General features: G+C 40.6%; 1 protein-coding gene across 6 annotated transcripts in view; it reads right to left on the reverse strand.

Annotated features, from left to right (window-relative positions):
* Nucleotides 1-251: 251 nt before the first annotated feature.
* Nucleotides 252-14,238, reverse strand: part of LOC134806802 (bestrophin-2) — a 52,261-nt gene continuing 38,274 nt past the window's right edge. For 3 of the 6 annotated variants that reach the window (XM_063780180.1, XM_063780175.1, XM_063780178.1), the window contains 6 exons: nt 13,810-14,050; nt 11,657-11,801; nt 5,147-5,235; nt 3,652-3,813; nt 2,428-2,555; nt 254-549 (listed from right to left, as the gene is read on the reverse strand). In XM_063780180.1, the coding sequence (XP_063636250.1) occupies nt 433-549; nt 2,428-2,555; nt 3,652-3,813; nt 5,147-5,235; nt 11,657-11,801; nt 13,810-14,050 (882 nt within the window). In that variant the 3' untranslated portion in view covers nt 254-432. Of the gene's footprint in view, nt 550-2,427; nt 2,556-3,651; nt 3,814-5,146; nt 5,236-11,656; nt 11,802-13,809; nt 14,051-14,238 lie in introns of all 6 variants that reach the window. The other 3 variants (XM_063780179.1, XM_063780176.1, XM_063780181.1) reach the window with 3 other exon arrangements.

Genomic DNA, 14,238 nt, shown 5'->3' on the forward strand with positions numbered 1-14,238 from the left:
ATCTTGACGATTGACACCAAAAATTGACACTTGACAGCCAACTGACAGCAGCGCCGGCGCTTTTTTAACGCTTGCGAGAACAGATACACGGAGTTCCGTATGCTCTATTCAATTTGACGCCAACGCTCAACGCCGAAAATCGAACAGTGCTCGATAAAAAGCGCTGCGCTTAAAAACCGCCTTCGTGTGAATACATACATGGTTATCCATTTGTGTCATTCAAACGCTTTTTTAACGCGCGTTGAAAAAGCTGCCGTGCGAACGGGGCCAAAAGCATAAAATAAGTTTCTCTTATTATAAATATTTACATCAATCTGATTGACATGATTCCAAATAATACAAATAGTCCGTAATTAAAAGTATCACAATAATAATACTGAAATTGTGCGAAGTTAAAAATCAATCCCACTGGAAAATAGAACTTTTGCTTTGTCAAGTAGTTTCCTCTTTGGAGTCTTTGTTTTGTTGCTGGCTGTTTAGAGCTGCTTGTGCATCCAATAGTTCGACGAGTAAAATTTCGTTGTCTAGTATTTCTATACTACCAACTGGCTGAAAATAAACAACAGTCATTTTATACTTGGTCAAGCAGATCTTGTCAGTAGAAAAAGGCGGCAAATTTGAAAAATGTAGGCGCGAAGGGATATCGTCCCATAGAAAATTTGAATTTCGCGCCTTTTTTTACTGACAAGATTTGCTTGACCAGCTATAGTTATTTGAATCGAGTGTAGATATAGACCGACAATAAATTGTAGAAATTAAAAAGTGGCAACATCGTAGTGTCGTCCCGTTTTCTTAGATTGATTTGAAAGGGACGACACTACGATGTTGCCACTTTTTAATTTCTACTAAAGTTCGTTTTTTTGGCATTAGAAAGAAGGTAAGCCATCTTGACATGTCTTTTAATTGAAAAACGCTTTTTAATAATCAGTAACTATTAAGCGGGCCACAGACCATCAGTTTTAACTGCACAGTTTTAACTGTTCAGTCAAACTAATGAAATTTCGATTAGATCGTTAGTTCAACTGCACAGTTCAAAATTTGCCTACACACGTACGTTTTAACTGAACAGTTTGACTGAACAGTTAAAACTGTGCAGTTAAAACTGATGGTCTGTGGCCCGCTTTACTTATGAAAGCAGAAGAATATATAGCTGGTCAAGCAGATCTTGTCAGTAGAAAAAGGCGGCAAATTTGAAAAATGTAGGCGCGAAGGGATATCATCCCATAGAAAATTTGAATTTCGCGCCTTTTATTACTGACAAGATCTGCTTGACCAGCTATAAATAATCGTATTAGATTAATAATTGTTACTATATTTGCCAAGACTTATTTTTAACACATAATTTTCAATAAAAATACGCATCAACATTGTTTACCTTATTTCTAATGCTAACAAAAACGAACTATCTAAAAACCTGCTTCTTAAGTTGCTGTACATTTTGGTGCATTCATTTAAGTACAGTATGCTGCAGAGATAAAACTGAATGAAAACTTTCTGCATGGGGGTTATCTCTGCAGCTTACTGTACTTTGTCAAAATAGCGCATTTCTATATGTAGCTATACGGCATGGTACGTCAGTTAATGTGGTAATTAATGTCTATTTGAAGCCGATCTTCTTTGATTGATACTTCAAATAGCACAGTTTAATATTCGTATTTAAAATTACCTTTCACCACACCAGCATGTAAAGGCTCTCTTGATTGTTCAAAAACTGATGAGAAAGTAGCATTTTATCCACAAGAGCGGCAAAGAAGTTTCCTATGTTGACTGGTAGAATTGACTTTCAAATGATGATTTTGAATGAAAAATATTTAATAAGGTTCATTTGGATTTGACTTTTTACAGTTAGTATTTTCCTCGCGTTGGTGTGGTCAAAATTTTTGTGTTTCACTCGGGAGCAAAGTTTGTTTAAACCTCGTACCTTGAAACCCTCACAACGCTCAAGAATCCACTTTTCGAACCACTCGCTACGCATCGTGGATCAATTTTGGAATCTTTCGCTCGCTCGGGCATCAAATCAATATTTACGAGCGGTTAAACAACAACTTTGCCCCCCGTGTAAAACAAATGCCTAACTATTAGGCCGCGGACTGGCAACACGCGGAACCGGTCGGCGCGAGCAGTGGTTCACGCGGCACGATCAAAATGTATAACCTCCCGAGACTAAATTTACATTACAATGTACATATTCGTGCAACCTAATTTGAACCTTTCATGAACCAAATAAAGTAGCATTTCTTTTGTTTCATTGCTTTTTAAAACAAACTAAATTCGTTCTAATTTACTTATAGAATAAGGTTCAAATTAAACATTTGAAAACTTTATATGGTGGGTCTCACGAGGATAAACTTGAATAAACGCGCCGGTCGCCGCGGCCTTATGCCTAACGAAAGGTCCTGTGAAAGATAAAGGTCGTGAGCCACCAACCTGCTGCGCGCTGACGGAGCGCGCGAGCATCTTCTGCAGGTACTTGTCGCGCCGCGCCGCCTCGCGTGCCGCGCGCAGCCGCGAGAACGAGTCGTCGTCGCCGTCGCCGTCGCCGTCCGTCTCGTCCACTGTAACCACATCCTCCATCGTCATCAATATGAATTATCGTTTCAATATTTGGGACATAAATTGGGGAAATATCAAGCTCGCTATTTTGCACTTCTGTCTGAGAGCCTACAAAAGACACGCACTTATCCACGCTTCCGACCGCTTCTATTCTCTTGTTGGTATAGCAAAGAGCTACTTCGGGGCTACTTTTAGACAATCTATAGTTTAATACAGTAAAATTATACATTTAGCGTTTGCGTCAAATCCGGTAGTTCTGATTTTTTGCAGACTTATTTATGATGTTGGTCCAATGAATAATCCAAGTTGGTGACCTCGAGCGCCGAACGCAACTTTGTCAAAAATCGAAAAACCTGCGAAAATTTCGGTTTTTGTTTAGTTTTGGGCGATTCTAACCCTAAAGGACTCGTCTTTGATAGTACCTTGCCACAGAGTTGGTCTGTGTACCTTGCTTAGATGTTTTTAAAGAAGACTAAATTTGCTACAATACGAGATTAGAACTGTCTCTGTAGATTGAATAGTTTCCGAGATAAAGGCTTTCAGAATTTAGATTTTTTTGAAATTGAGCTCGTAAGCTAAGTGGGTGCAGTGAGTACGCACTTTTGACTCTGGCGATGCCGCTTGGCACGATTGTTCCTAAGGTCAAACAAAGCTGATTTGGTCCAGTAGCTACGAGATTGAAACTATTCAATCTACAGAGACAGTTCTAATCTCGTATTGTAGCAGATTTAGTCTTCTTTAAAAACGTCTAACGAAGGTACTATCAAAGACTAGTCCTTTAGGGTTAGAATCGCCCAAATATAACTAAAAACCGAAATTTTCGCAGGTTTTTCGATTTTTGACAAAGTTGCGTTCGGCGCTCAAGATCACAAACTTGGATTATTAATTGGGCCAACATCATAAATAAGTCTGCAAAAAATCAGAACTACCGGATTTGACGCAGAAGAGCCACGTTACAAAATTCTACAATTTCACTGGATTAGTTCCGAAAAGACAACTTTTGTTGTGCTACATACGCGCTAAGGCCATTTAAAAGCCGGCCGGCTGCACCATAGTGCAGTAATACTATGTATAGTGATGTACGGAGCGAATAGTTACACAAGGTCTGGCTGCCGGCGGCGCTGAGCGAGGGTCCCACGTCGCTGTCGAGGCGCGCGCGCGGCTCGGGCTCGGACACGAAGGAGGGCTGCGTGGACAGCGTGGCGGCCGGGCTGCCCGGCGCCGCCCACTGCGTCGGCGCCGACGACGATAGCTGGCCGTCTGCAATTTTAATAACTTAGTATTTTATACAATGCATACTGTGGCTTACCATACCTTATAAATAAACCGTATGTCATCGCTAAATTTTATCGTACGGGAAGTTACATAGTTGACTGCTGATTGATACGTTGATCAGTCCGCTAAAATGTGGTTGACGCAACTGGCCCTTAGTCTTCGTTCTTGAAACTAACGGGTTATGTTAGGTTAAAAGAATCAAGGTACATATGTGTTTATTGTACACCCGATATAAGGTGATTATGTCCCTATTTTTCAGGATGTCCCGATTTTTAGACACGTAATTTTTGATAGGAAATATTAGATTTTGAATTTTTCGACCATGGTCAAATCAAAAGTTGAATCCGCAACCCTAAAGGGTATTTATAACCCTACTTTATCATTGTCTTTTGTTAAGTGCATGTCATTATCATTACACGATGTGTCGGATTCGCTTATTATATTTCAGGTTCCAAAGTTTTTATAAATATTATGACAGCGTTAAGGGGCCCACTGATTAACAGTCCGCCGGACGGTATCAGCCTGTCAGTTGTTCGGAACTGTCAAAATTTTGTTCTAACTGAATATAAAATATAATAAGCGAATCCGACACATCGTGTAATGATAATGACATGCACATAACAAAAGACAATGATAAAGTAGGTACATATAGAACTCAAGGTTTCCTATGACTAACTATTAGATCTAATCTGATTTGTTAGGCACTATGTTGTACTCGCGCATATGACGTGTGAACTGTGAACATGTTACACTTGGGCGTTGCTTTAAAATTAGCACTTCGTTCCACCGGGAAAGGATCGTTAACTTCTAAGGTGTATGTACTTAAAACCTTGTGATTGTGACACATCTTTGGGTGAATCAACTTTTAGAACACTGATTTCGTGTCCCTACTAAACTCCCTATCCCTAGCAAAGTAAAATCGATTTTTCAGAAAGTATGTTGATTTTTTTACTTTTTTGTTAACACGGGCTTTATTAGATCCGTAAGTATGATGCTTATGATGCTAATAATGCCCGGGTACTTACCTACTTTGAAATGAAAACTATTTTTAACTGAGATTAACATATCAGTCGCAGGCAAGTCAGGCAACCAATTAATATCTGGCTTGATCATTAATAACTCCGTCCGATTTAAGCGACAGACTTACAATCCATATTAGTCGTTGACATTTGCGTTTTGTATCAAATAATATGCAAGGGGCTCGGTTATCAAGCAGTTCATAGAATAAAAATATAATGCAACGGCCGTAAGGGGTCTGGTTCAAGGTGAAATTGACAGTGGGCTATAGCAGTTTTCGTGTTAAGTGTAATTAACTTACTGTTTTTAACGTAGGAGTTCCTGGAGGGAACGTTAACCGGCTCGCTGGGGGGTGGCGGCCCCTGTGCGAACAAGCTCTGCGCTGTCGGTCTGAAATCAATCAAAATTTAAATATTTTAGTAGGTAGCTTAAAAGCGAGGTTGCCCAGATTCGGAGCATTTTCAGTTCAATATTGTGACTAAGTAATTTTGTCAAACGGTGGTCAATTTTGCAATTTATCGTGGGTCTACGTCGCGTCATGTTTGTCACTGCCAGGATGAAAATCAGGAGACCCAAAATATTATATGAAATTATGCCTAATGTACTTACCTACCTACCTTTTGACACCACCGACCGCTATACCTTTCATAAGATGATATTAGGAGTTGTGTAACTTGTGTAAAAACTCCGCCATCCTAGGATTACTTTGGCCATTAGGTATTGTAACAAGTTTGTTATTGTTCTAATTGAAACTAAAAATACTAGACAACAAAGGGCTCTTTAAAGTAGCTATTACTAATGAAGACTGCATAGTATCTAGGTAGTTATAGTTACTAATAAGCGGCAGTTAAAGAATCTCGCGTGCCTTCCCTCGTCTATTTACTGTTTTCAAGGTTACAGAACAGTTGGTTCCTGCACGCTCAGTTCAGCACTCGGGCCGCAGATGTTCCTGACATAGCGATATACCTATATACTTTTAATATATTTCTCTACAAATGGTTGTTAACAAGTTTAATAACATGATATTGATAACCCTTTTTAAGCGATAAATTCAGGTCATGCAAAGTAGGTAAGCACCTACATACATATTTTATAATGCACACGACCTTATTCTAGTAGTTATCCCGCAAGGATCACAGCCCGTAATTAAAACATTCGTCATAATTATAACGAAGCTGCAGATAGAAAATAAGTAAGTATAGAACATTCTAAGCTAAATACTAAGATTTAAATGGGACATTATCTATGAAAAGGAACCTTATTGTCGATGGTGCTTACGCCGCACAGCGTCGCGCGGCATTGTATTTATATCGGAGCATCATTAATAATGGCGTAAGCGCCATCGACAATAAGGTCCTTTTTCATGGATAAAGGATAAATCTTGACGACGACTAGGGAACAAATTAAATTATATTATTAAATATTTTGATTTGTATTTTTAGTAGTGACACTAATATCAGTCTATTTCAGTTTAAGTATAATCTTTATACTAACGACAATTTTGTTAGTGCAATAAAGAAGCTGTTAAGATAGGTAGGTATTTTCGAGTGCATTAAATAGCAGCGTAACATCGACATGACAAGATAAATAGTTATGTATTTGTTTTACAAGGGGGCTAAGTTGTTGTTTAAGAGCGCTATTACATTTCGGCGTTGAGCGAGTTTAGGTATTTTACGCGCTGCGGCAGGCCGTGCGAGCTCAGTACGCCGATCCCTTCTACCACACTCGCACTACAATGATGGATTAAACATTCTTGATCCTTCGCGAAGCATATTGAAATCAACCATAACAACACTAACTGTACTTAACTTTTAAAGTTCTAAAACTGTTATTTGGTAAGAACGAAAATACTAAATGCAGTGCAAATGTACATAGGGGCTGTTCATAAATTACGTCATCTATTTTTGACGATTTTTGACCCCCCTCACCCCTCAAATCATCCAAAAATCAAGCTTCGGATGAATCTGTTTCCTCCTACGTCATGTTACCATCATCCGATGTCCAGACCCCCCCACTCCTCCCATTTGAAACGACGTAATTTATGAATAGCCCCATACTTGTACTTATGAAGGTATATTACTCGAAAGAAATTATAGGTACCTACTCGCTTATTTACATGTTTCGTCATTGCATTTGGTACCTATAGGTTGTAAAGTTTGTATCAACGAGGGTTTAAAAACGAACTGGTACTGAGGATCTGATGATGATTAAAGTGGTCACGGATACCAATCAACCATGTAGTAACATGATTAGGCTCGTTTGATTCGTCTCAACAAGATCTTTGACACTGAAGATACACAGGGTCTGATGATGGAGCTTGAAGGTGGCCACGGGTACCAGTCTATCATGTAACTAAACAACTTCGTGTTTGGGCTCGTTTGATTCGTCTCAACAAGATCTTTGACACAAGACAGTACTCAGGGTCTGATGATGGAGCTGGAAGGTACCATTACCAATCAACCATGCAACTAAACCACATCGTGTTTAGGATCGTTTGATTCGTCTCAACAAGATCTTTGACACTAGGTGATACTCAGAGTCTGATGTTGGAGCCGGAAGGTGGTCACCGGTACCAATCAACCATGCAACTAAACCATTTCGTGTTTAGGCACGTTTTATTCATCTCAACAAGATCTTTGACACAAGGTAGTACTCAGGGTCTGATGATGGAGCGCGAAGGTGGCGACGGGTACCTGTCTGTCATCATCAGCTCCATCATCAGACCCTGAGTAGTATCTTGTGTCAAACATCTTATTGCGACGAATCAAACGAGCCCAAACACGAAGTGGTTCAGTTACATGGTAGACTGGTACCCGTGGCCACAGTCCAGCTCCATCATCAGACCCTGAGTACTAACTTGTGTCAAAGATCTTGTTGCGACGAATCGAACGAAGCCAAACACGAAGTGGTTTAGTTGCATGGTTGATTGGTACCGGTGACCACCTTCCGGATCCATCATCAGACCCTCAGTACTACCTTGTGTCAAAGATCTTGTTGCGACAAATCAAACGAGCCGAAACACGAAGTGGTTCAGTTACATGGTAGACTGGTACCCGTGGCCACAGTCCAGCTCCATCATCAGACCCTGAGTACTAACTTGTGTCAAAGATCTTGTTGCGACGAATCGAACGAAGCCAAACACGAAGTGGTTTAGTTGCATGGTTGATTGGTACCGGTCACCACCTTCCGGATCCATCATCAGACCCTCAGTACTACCTTGTGTCAAAGATCTTGTTGCGACAAATCAAACGAGCCCAAACACGAAGTGGTTCAGTTACACGGTAGACTGGTACCCGTGGCCACCTTCCAGCTCCATCATCAGATCCTGAGTACTATCTTGTGTCCAAGGTCTTGTTGAGACGAATCAAACGAGCCTAAACACGAAGTGGTTTAGTTGCATGGTTGATTGGTACCGGTGACCACCTTCCGGCTCCAACATCAGACCCTGAGTACTATCTTGTGTCAAAGATCTTGTAGAAACGAATAAAACGAGCCTAAACACGAAGTGGTTTAGTGGCATGGTTGATTGGTACCGGTGACCACCTGCCGGCTCCATCATCAGACCCTGAGTACTATCTTGTGTCAAAGATCTTGTTGAGACGAATCAAACGAGCCTAAACACGAAGTGGTTTAGTTGCATGGTTGATTGGTACCGGTGACCACCTTCCGGCTCCATCATCAGACCCTGAGTATTATCTTGTGCCAAAGATCTTGTTGAGACGAATCAAACGAGCCCAAACACGAAGTGGTCTAGTTGCATGGTTGATTGGTACCGGTGACCACCTTCCGGCTCCATCATCAGACCCTGAGTACTATCTTAAGTCAAAGATCTTGTTGAGACGAATAAAACGAGCCTAAACACGAAGTGGTTTAGTTGCATTGTTGATTGGTACTGGTGACCACCTTCCGGCTCCATCATCAGACCCTGAGTACTATCTTGTGTCAAAGATCTTGTTGAGATGAATAAAACGAGCCTAAACACGAAGTGGTTTAGTTGCATGGTTGATTGGTACCGGTGACCACCTTCCGGCTCCATCATCAGACCCTGAGTACTATCTTGAGTCAAATAAATACATATAGAATGTCAGGTCGTTTCAAATATTTTTAATCCTGTCCGGTAGTTTATTAAACTGTACCATTATAAATTATAATACTATAAAAACGGTGCTAGGATCAAAGTCTCTCGTTGCGGTTTACACGCACACAGTATAGCGTTTTACACGGCGCCCGCCGCACACAATGATAAAAAACCTCGTCGTCGCCGTTGAAAATGTGCGGAGCCGACCGACACACGTCCTGCCTCTACAAGCTCTGCCGCGGCACTGAGCTGGCGCAGCGCGCGTCGTCGGTAATATAGAGTAGTTTTCAAAAAATTGCCAATAAATTATAGTAGAATTTCATAAACACTAATGTATACCAACAGTATAAGCAAACGTTGCAGATTGCTTGAGTATGAAAATGACTTCGATATTAAGTAGATTTTCGTAGGAATTGACACTTGTTTCGGAGAGAAAATCGAGTTCGTTTTACTTTGATTTTCTCTTTCTCAAAGGTATGTAGGAAAAATATAGTTTGATATGCCTAAAGTACAGGGTATTAGTAATACAAAATAGCCAGGTTTAGCAGAGTAAAATTCTCAACATTTCCAAATAAGAGCTCGCCATTCAGTGCTTCACGGGGTTTTTCGGAAACGACCATCAGAAAAAAAATCATTACTAATTTAATAAGTCCTTTTTCTAATATTTACAACGATATTTATAAAGATAAGAAGACGCTTTTACTGGAACAAGTACTCATTGTTTCTAATAATGAGCGCAAAGTCCTGAATTTCGTCGACTAGTATCATCAATTTTGCATTATTTCGACTTTTCTTGTAAGAGCGCTCTTAACCGCTCGTGCTAATATTGATACCCGAGCAAAAGATTCCAAAATTGAGCGTAGCGAGTGGTTCGAAAAATGAAATCTTGAGCGTTGCGAGGGTTTCAAAGCACGAGGGTTAAACAAAATTTGCCCCCGAGTGAAACACAAAATTTTTCACCACACCAACACGAAGCAAATATTAAATCTAAAATATCAAACAAAATCAAATTCAAATGAATGTTATTAAATGTTTATCATCCAAAATCATCATTTAAAAGTCAATTCTACCAGCAAACATAAGAAAACAACTCAAAATTTGCATTTGATTACTTTGCCTCACATGTGAATTACTGATAGCAAAGTGCAACTTTGCTATCCGTTTTTGAAGTGCAAAGTGAACCTTTCCGAGTTGGTGTCGTGAAAAAAATATAGTCATGGGCACTTTCCTCGTGTCGAGTTCGTTTGTCTGCTCATCATGCTATCCGAATGACAGAAATGGACGTACTCTACCTAATTTAAATTTTCAATCCCAGGATCTTTAGAAAAGAAAGGATGGAGGCGAGACACAAGACACCGTCATGCAATCGGAAGCGTAACTTATTGATTAGTCGGAACACTAATCAGTGCTTGGTTCCATTGTTGCGCTGCACAAAACGCTGTTAAAACAAATAATGCGCTAGCCATGCATCACAGTTACGTACACGCCCGCTCCACGGCTATTATCATTTTAATACTAGATATTTTCCTAGAATAAGCCGTATAAAGTAAAACTAGATTAACAGGAACTTAGAACGCGATGTGATGTGGGTTGACAGAGTAGTTGATTTAAATCTACAGTTGGTTTTTCTAGATTTTGGCAAATGTCGGTAAAGATAGCGCTTGATGTACATTGTACTTACCCGTTATTTAAGTTCTGCTAAAGATAAGACCGATGTCGCTTCGTCTCAAACTTTATATCACACAAAATTTAACTAAAACGTGCTAGCTATTAAAATAAATGAGGCACAGTCAAGTGTGAAAATATGGGTCCACTCATCACACTCAAAAATATGTCCCATAGCTTTTATGTCAGCGAATTAAGAACTATGGGACATATTTTTGAGTAAGTTTTATGCACCCATATTTTTTACACTTGACTGTACATCAATAGCAATAAATACCAGAGATTTAAATATTTAGGTAAGTGCCTACTTTGAAAAATAATTCAATAGCAATTATTTGGTAGTCTTCAAGAATCACAAGCCTTATAAGCTAAAGTATGATGATCTGATATCATTTCTGTATACATAAGATAGCATACATAGTCATTTTAAACACTATTTATATGATGAATACGACGAGCACAGAGTGACACACTTATGAGCTGTGAAACGCCGATTTATCAGTCGCTTCCTCTTACGAAACAAACATAAAACAATAATAGACAACGTGTAGTATTTATGGTTAGACTACACCATATTGAAACATAATAATGTATTAAATTCATGTCTTATTATTTAGTGCAATGCACAAAAGTTGACTCTGAATAGAAACTAATAAATAAGGATAATAAAGTACAAATTAGTAATTAACATAAATAGGTACCTGTTGAAGCACAGAATAATAAAATAAGCATAAAAAGACGAGCATGGTATGTGATTAATTGAATCGGCATGGTAAATGGTGATTTATTAAGTGGACATGTAACTTAGGTAAAAGTAGTTACAGATACACTTTATTTTATTTCGCTTTTACTGAACTGTGGCGCGATGGGCAAAGTTTTATACTTTTACGGTATACCTACCTGTTCTCTGGCCGTTTGGCCATGCTGGTGATGGTGGCCTGCTCGTCGACCTCCTCGATGACCTCGTTAGCGATCTTCATGCTGCCGCCGCCCGGCGCCGGCTTGTTCAGCGTGGGGTTGCTGGCTGATATCGAGAACCGGCCCACTGTTCACCAACATGTAACTGACCTGTTCTCTGGTCGTTTGGCCATGCTGGTGATGGTGGCCTGCTCGTCGACCTCCTCGATGACCTCGTTAGCGATCTTCATGCTGCCGCCGCCCGGCGCCGGCTTGTTCAGCGTGGGGTTGCTGGCTGATATCGAGAACCGTCCCACTGTTTAACAATAAGATAAGATACATATTGATTAGATGTAGAAGTGGAGCGTAGTAGCCAGACAAACTAAAATAAATAATTTGGCATGCTCAATTTTAAACTGTCATGAATCATAATCTTACGCCTATAGGTCAAGTCAAAGAGTATAGTAAGTATATAGGCTATAGGTACGAGATACGAATGTGTGAAAGGACACCGGACCTAAAGTATGGAAAATGTGGTTTCAGTTAAATATCTTGAGATTTTGATATGTTATAGATTTCAGTCCTGAACAAAAGTCTCTAGGGGTGCTACCACTGTTGCCGAGTCCCTTTTTCGACTGATTTTGTACTAGATAACAAAGTATTAGTACTTTAACAAGATTCAATTCCCAGCTATTTATTTAAACAATTGACATTAGATTGAACCTATATTGCGATAAGCTGGCCATGTACTAAAGGCTTGGCCAAACACACAGCGCGACGCAGCGCCGCGTCCGCGCCGCGCGACCGCGGCACATGCTAACAAGTTACCGACGTCAAACAGACTCCGTCCCGCCGGTATCACGCCCCGCTTCTGTCGCGCCCCGCGCCGCGGCCCCTTGCGTTCACGCGGCGCGTGCGCAGCGCTGCGCCGCGCGGACGCGGCGGCCCGCCGCGTCACGCAAGGTCACATCAGTCGGATCGGACTACGTTAGACAGCGAGCGGTGCGCCGCGTTCCCGCGCGGCCGCGCCGCGTTCGCGCGCGCGATGAGGGCGTGTTGAGAGCGTGAGGCCGGCGCGATCCGCGCGCGCCCTGTTTGAACAGGCATCGCGTCGGCATCACGCGGCGCTGCGTCTCGCTGTGTGTTTGGCCAGGGCTTAATACTTTGTTATCTAGTACAAAATCAGTCGAAACTCTGAAAGGGACTCGGAAACAGTGGTAGCACCCCTAATAGAGACTTTTGTTCAGGACTCTGAAATCTATAACATATCAAAATCTCAAGAAATTTAAGTGAAACTACTTTTTCCATACTTTAGGTCCGGGGTCCTTTTAAGTTACTATTACCTACATTAAAAATTGTCGTTGGTTATTATGTTCTACATGAATCTTTCCCGAAACGAAACTTTATTCAAGCAGCGTAAACATCGACGATGGCGTACTAAATATGTTAGTGGCAAAATAACTCCTACACGCATGGGTGTCAATGATCTCAAACACTTACGTAATACGTGAGACACTTCAACGTCTCGATTCACGATCACTTCAAGGTATTCTGTCTGTGGGTTTTGCCAAGAAATAAGTGGAATAATAAAGAGCTTCGGTACTTTTTCAATGAGTTGACGACACCGGAGCTTATGCATTTATGGAATAAATACTATAAGGCATACCTACATAGGCTACATACAGGTTTGCCATTGAAAAAATAACTAAGTAATTACTCGGTGCTACAATCTTCTTTGTTTAGGTTTCGATTTCGGCAGGTTTCGGAATATAAAAATAATGTTTCCGCCGAAACTAAGGCAAAAATCCGGTTTCGTTGTACACTCCCTAGTCATTCCCTCTGCTATCTACGTAGGTACCTATAACTGTAATTACTGATGTAATTAAGGATACCCGTGCAGCTGCTTTTATAGCAAAATTCAATCGAAATTGATGGGGAGAGGACGGAATATAATATTTCCCACCTGAATTTGAACATTATTTTAAATTAAAGCGATAGTTTTATCTTGCATAATTTCTGACACCCTTATGCCTTATAATTAAAAAAAAAAACTTGTCTTTTAATAAAAAGATTGTATCAATAACTGTACCCAATCATGGTTTCATTAGCGCATATTTAAATTAAATTTTGAACTAGCACTAATGACAATCCAAGTCTTCCGGACTTAAAGTCTTTTAGCGCCACTCGTCGTTTCAGTGTCGCAACAGGAAACCGAAACCGCAGTTAAAATTATCTTCCTAATATAGCGCGTCTTCATGAACTGTCTGGCGTTTTTAATACTTTTTATCTCTGCCGTACATGCTAAGCCGACTCGACAAACTCACCTCCGTCGGTCTGCACTTGGTTCGGTACGGGCGTCTGTCGCTGGTCCTCCTTCGAGAAGAGTCGCTTCAGCATGGAGGTGACCGAGTTGGTCCGCGTGATGGGGGTCTGCTGCAGCGACGCCATCGAGTTGCTGGAGCCCAGCCCCATCGAGTTCCTGTCCTCTTTCTTCCCGCGCTTGCTACCCCGGGACCCGACCATGAAGTGGATACCCGATTGGGCATCGTCGTTCATTTGAAGTTGCTGTAGGAACGGTCAGGACAACGATTAATGTTCGTCAACTTTTACGATCACTGAATGAAAATATACGTAAATGAAAGAAACTTTTGAATGTTATATGTGATTTAACGTAAAAAAATTACACATTTATTAAAATGATTAGAATATAAACAAAACAATATAACGACAAATAGTTTGCGGAAATGAATTGA

Source organism: Cydia splendana, chromosome 3 (assembly GCF_910591565.1).
Source record: "Cydia splendana chromosome 3, ilCydSple1.2, whole genome shotgun sequence".
In the NCBI taxonomy this organism is placed as follows: Eukaryota; Metazoa; Arthropoda; class Insecta; order Lepidoptera; family Tortricidae; genus Cydia; species Cydia splendana.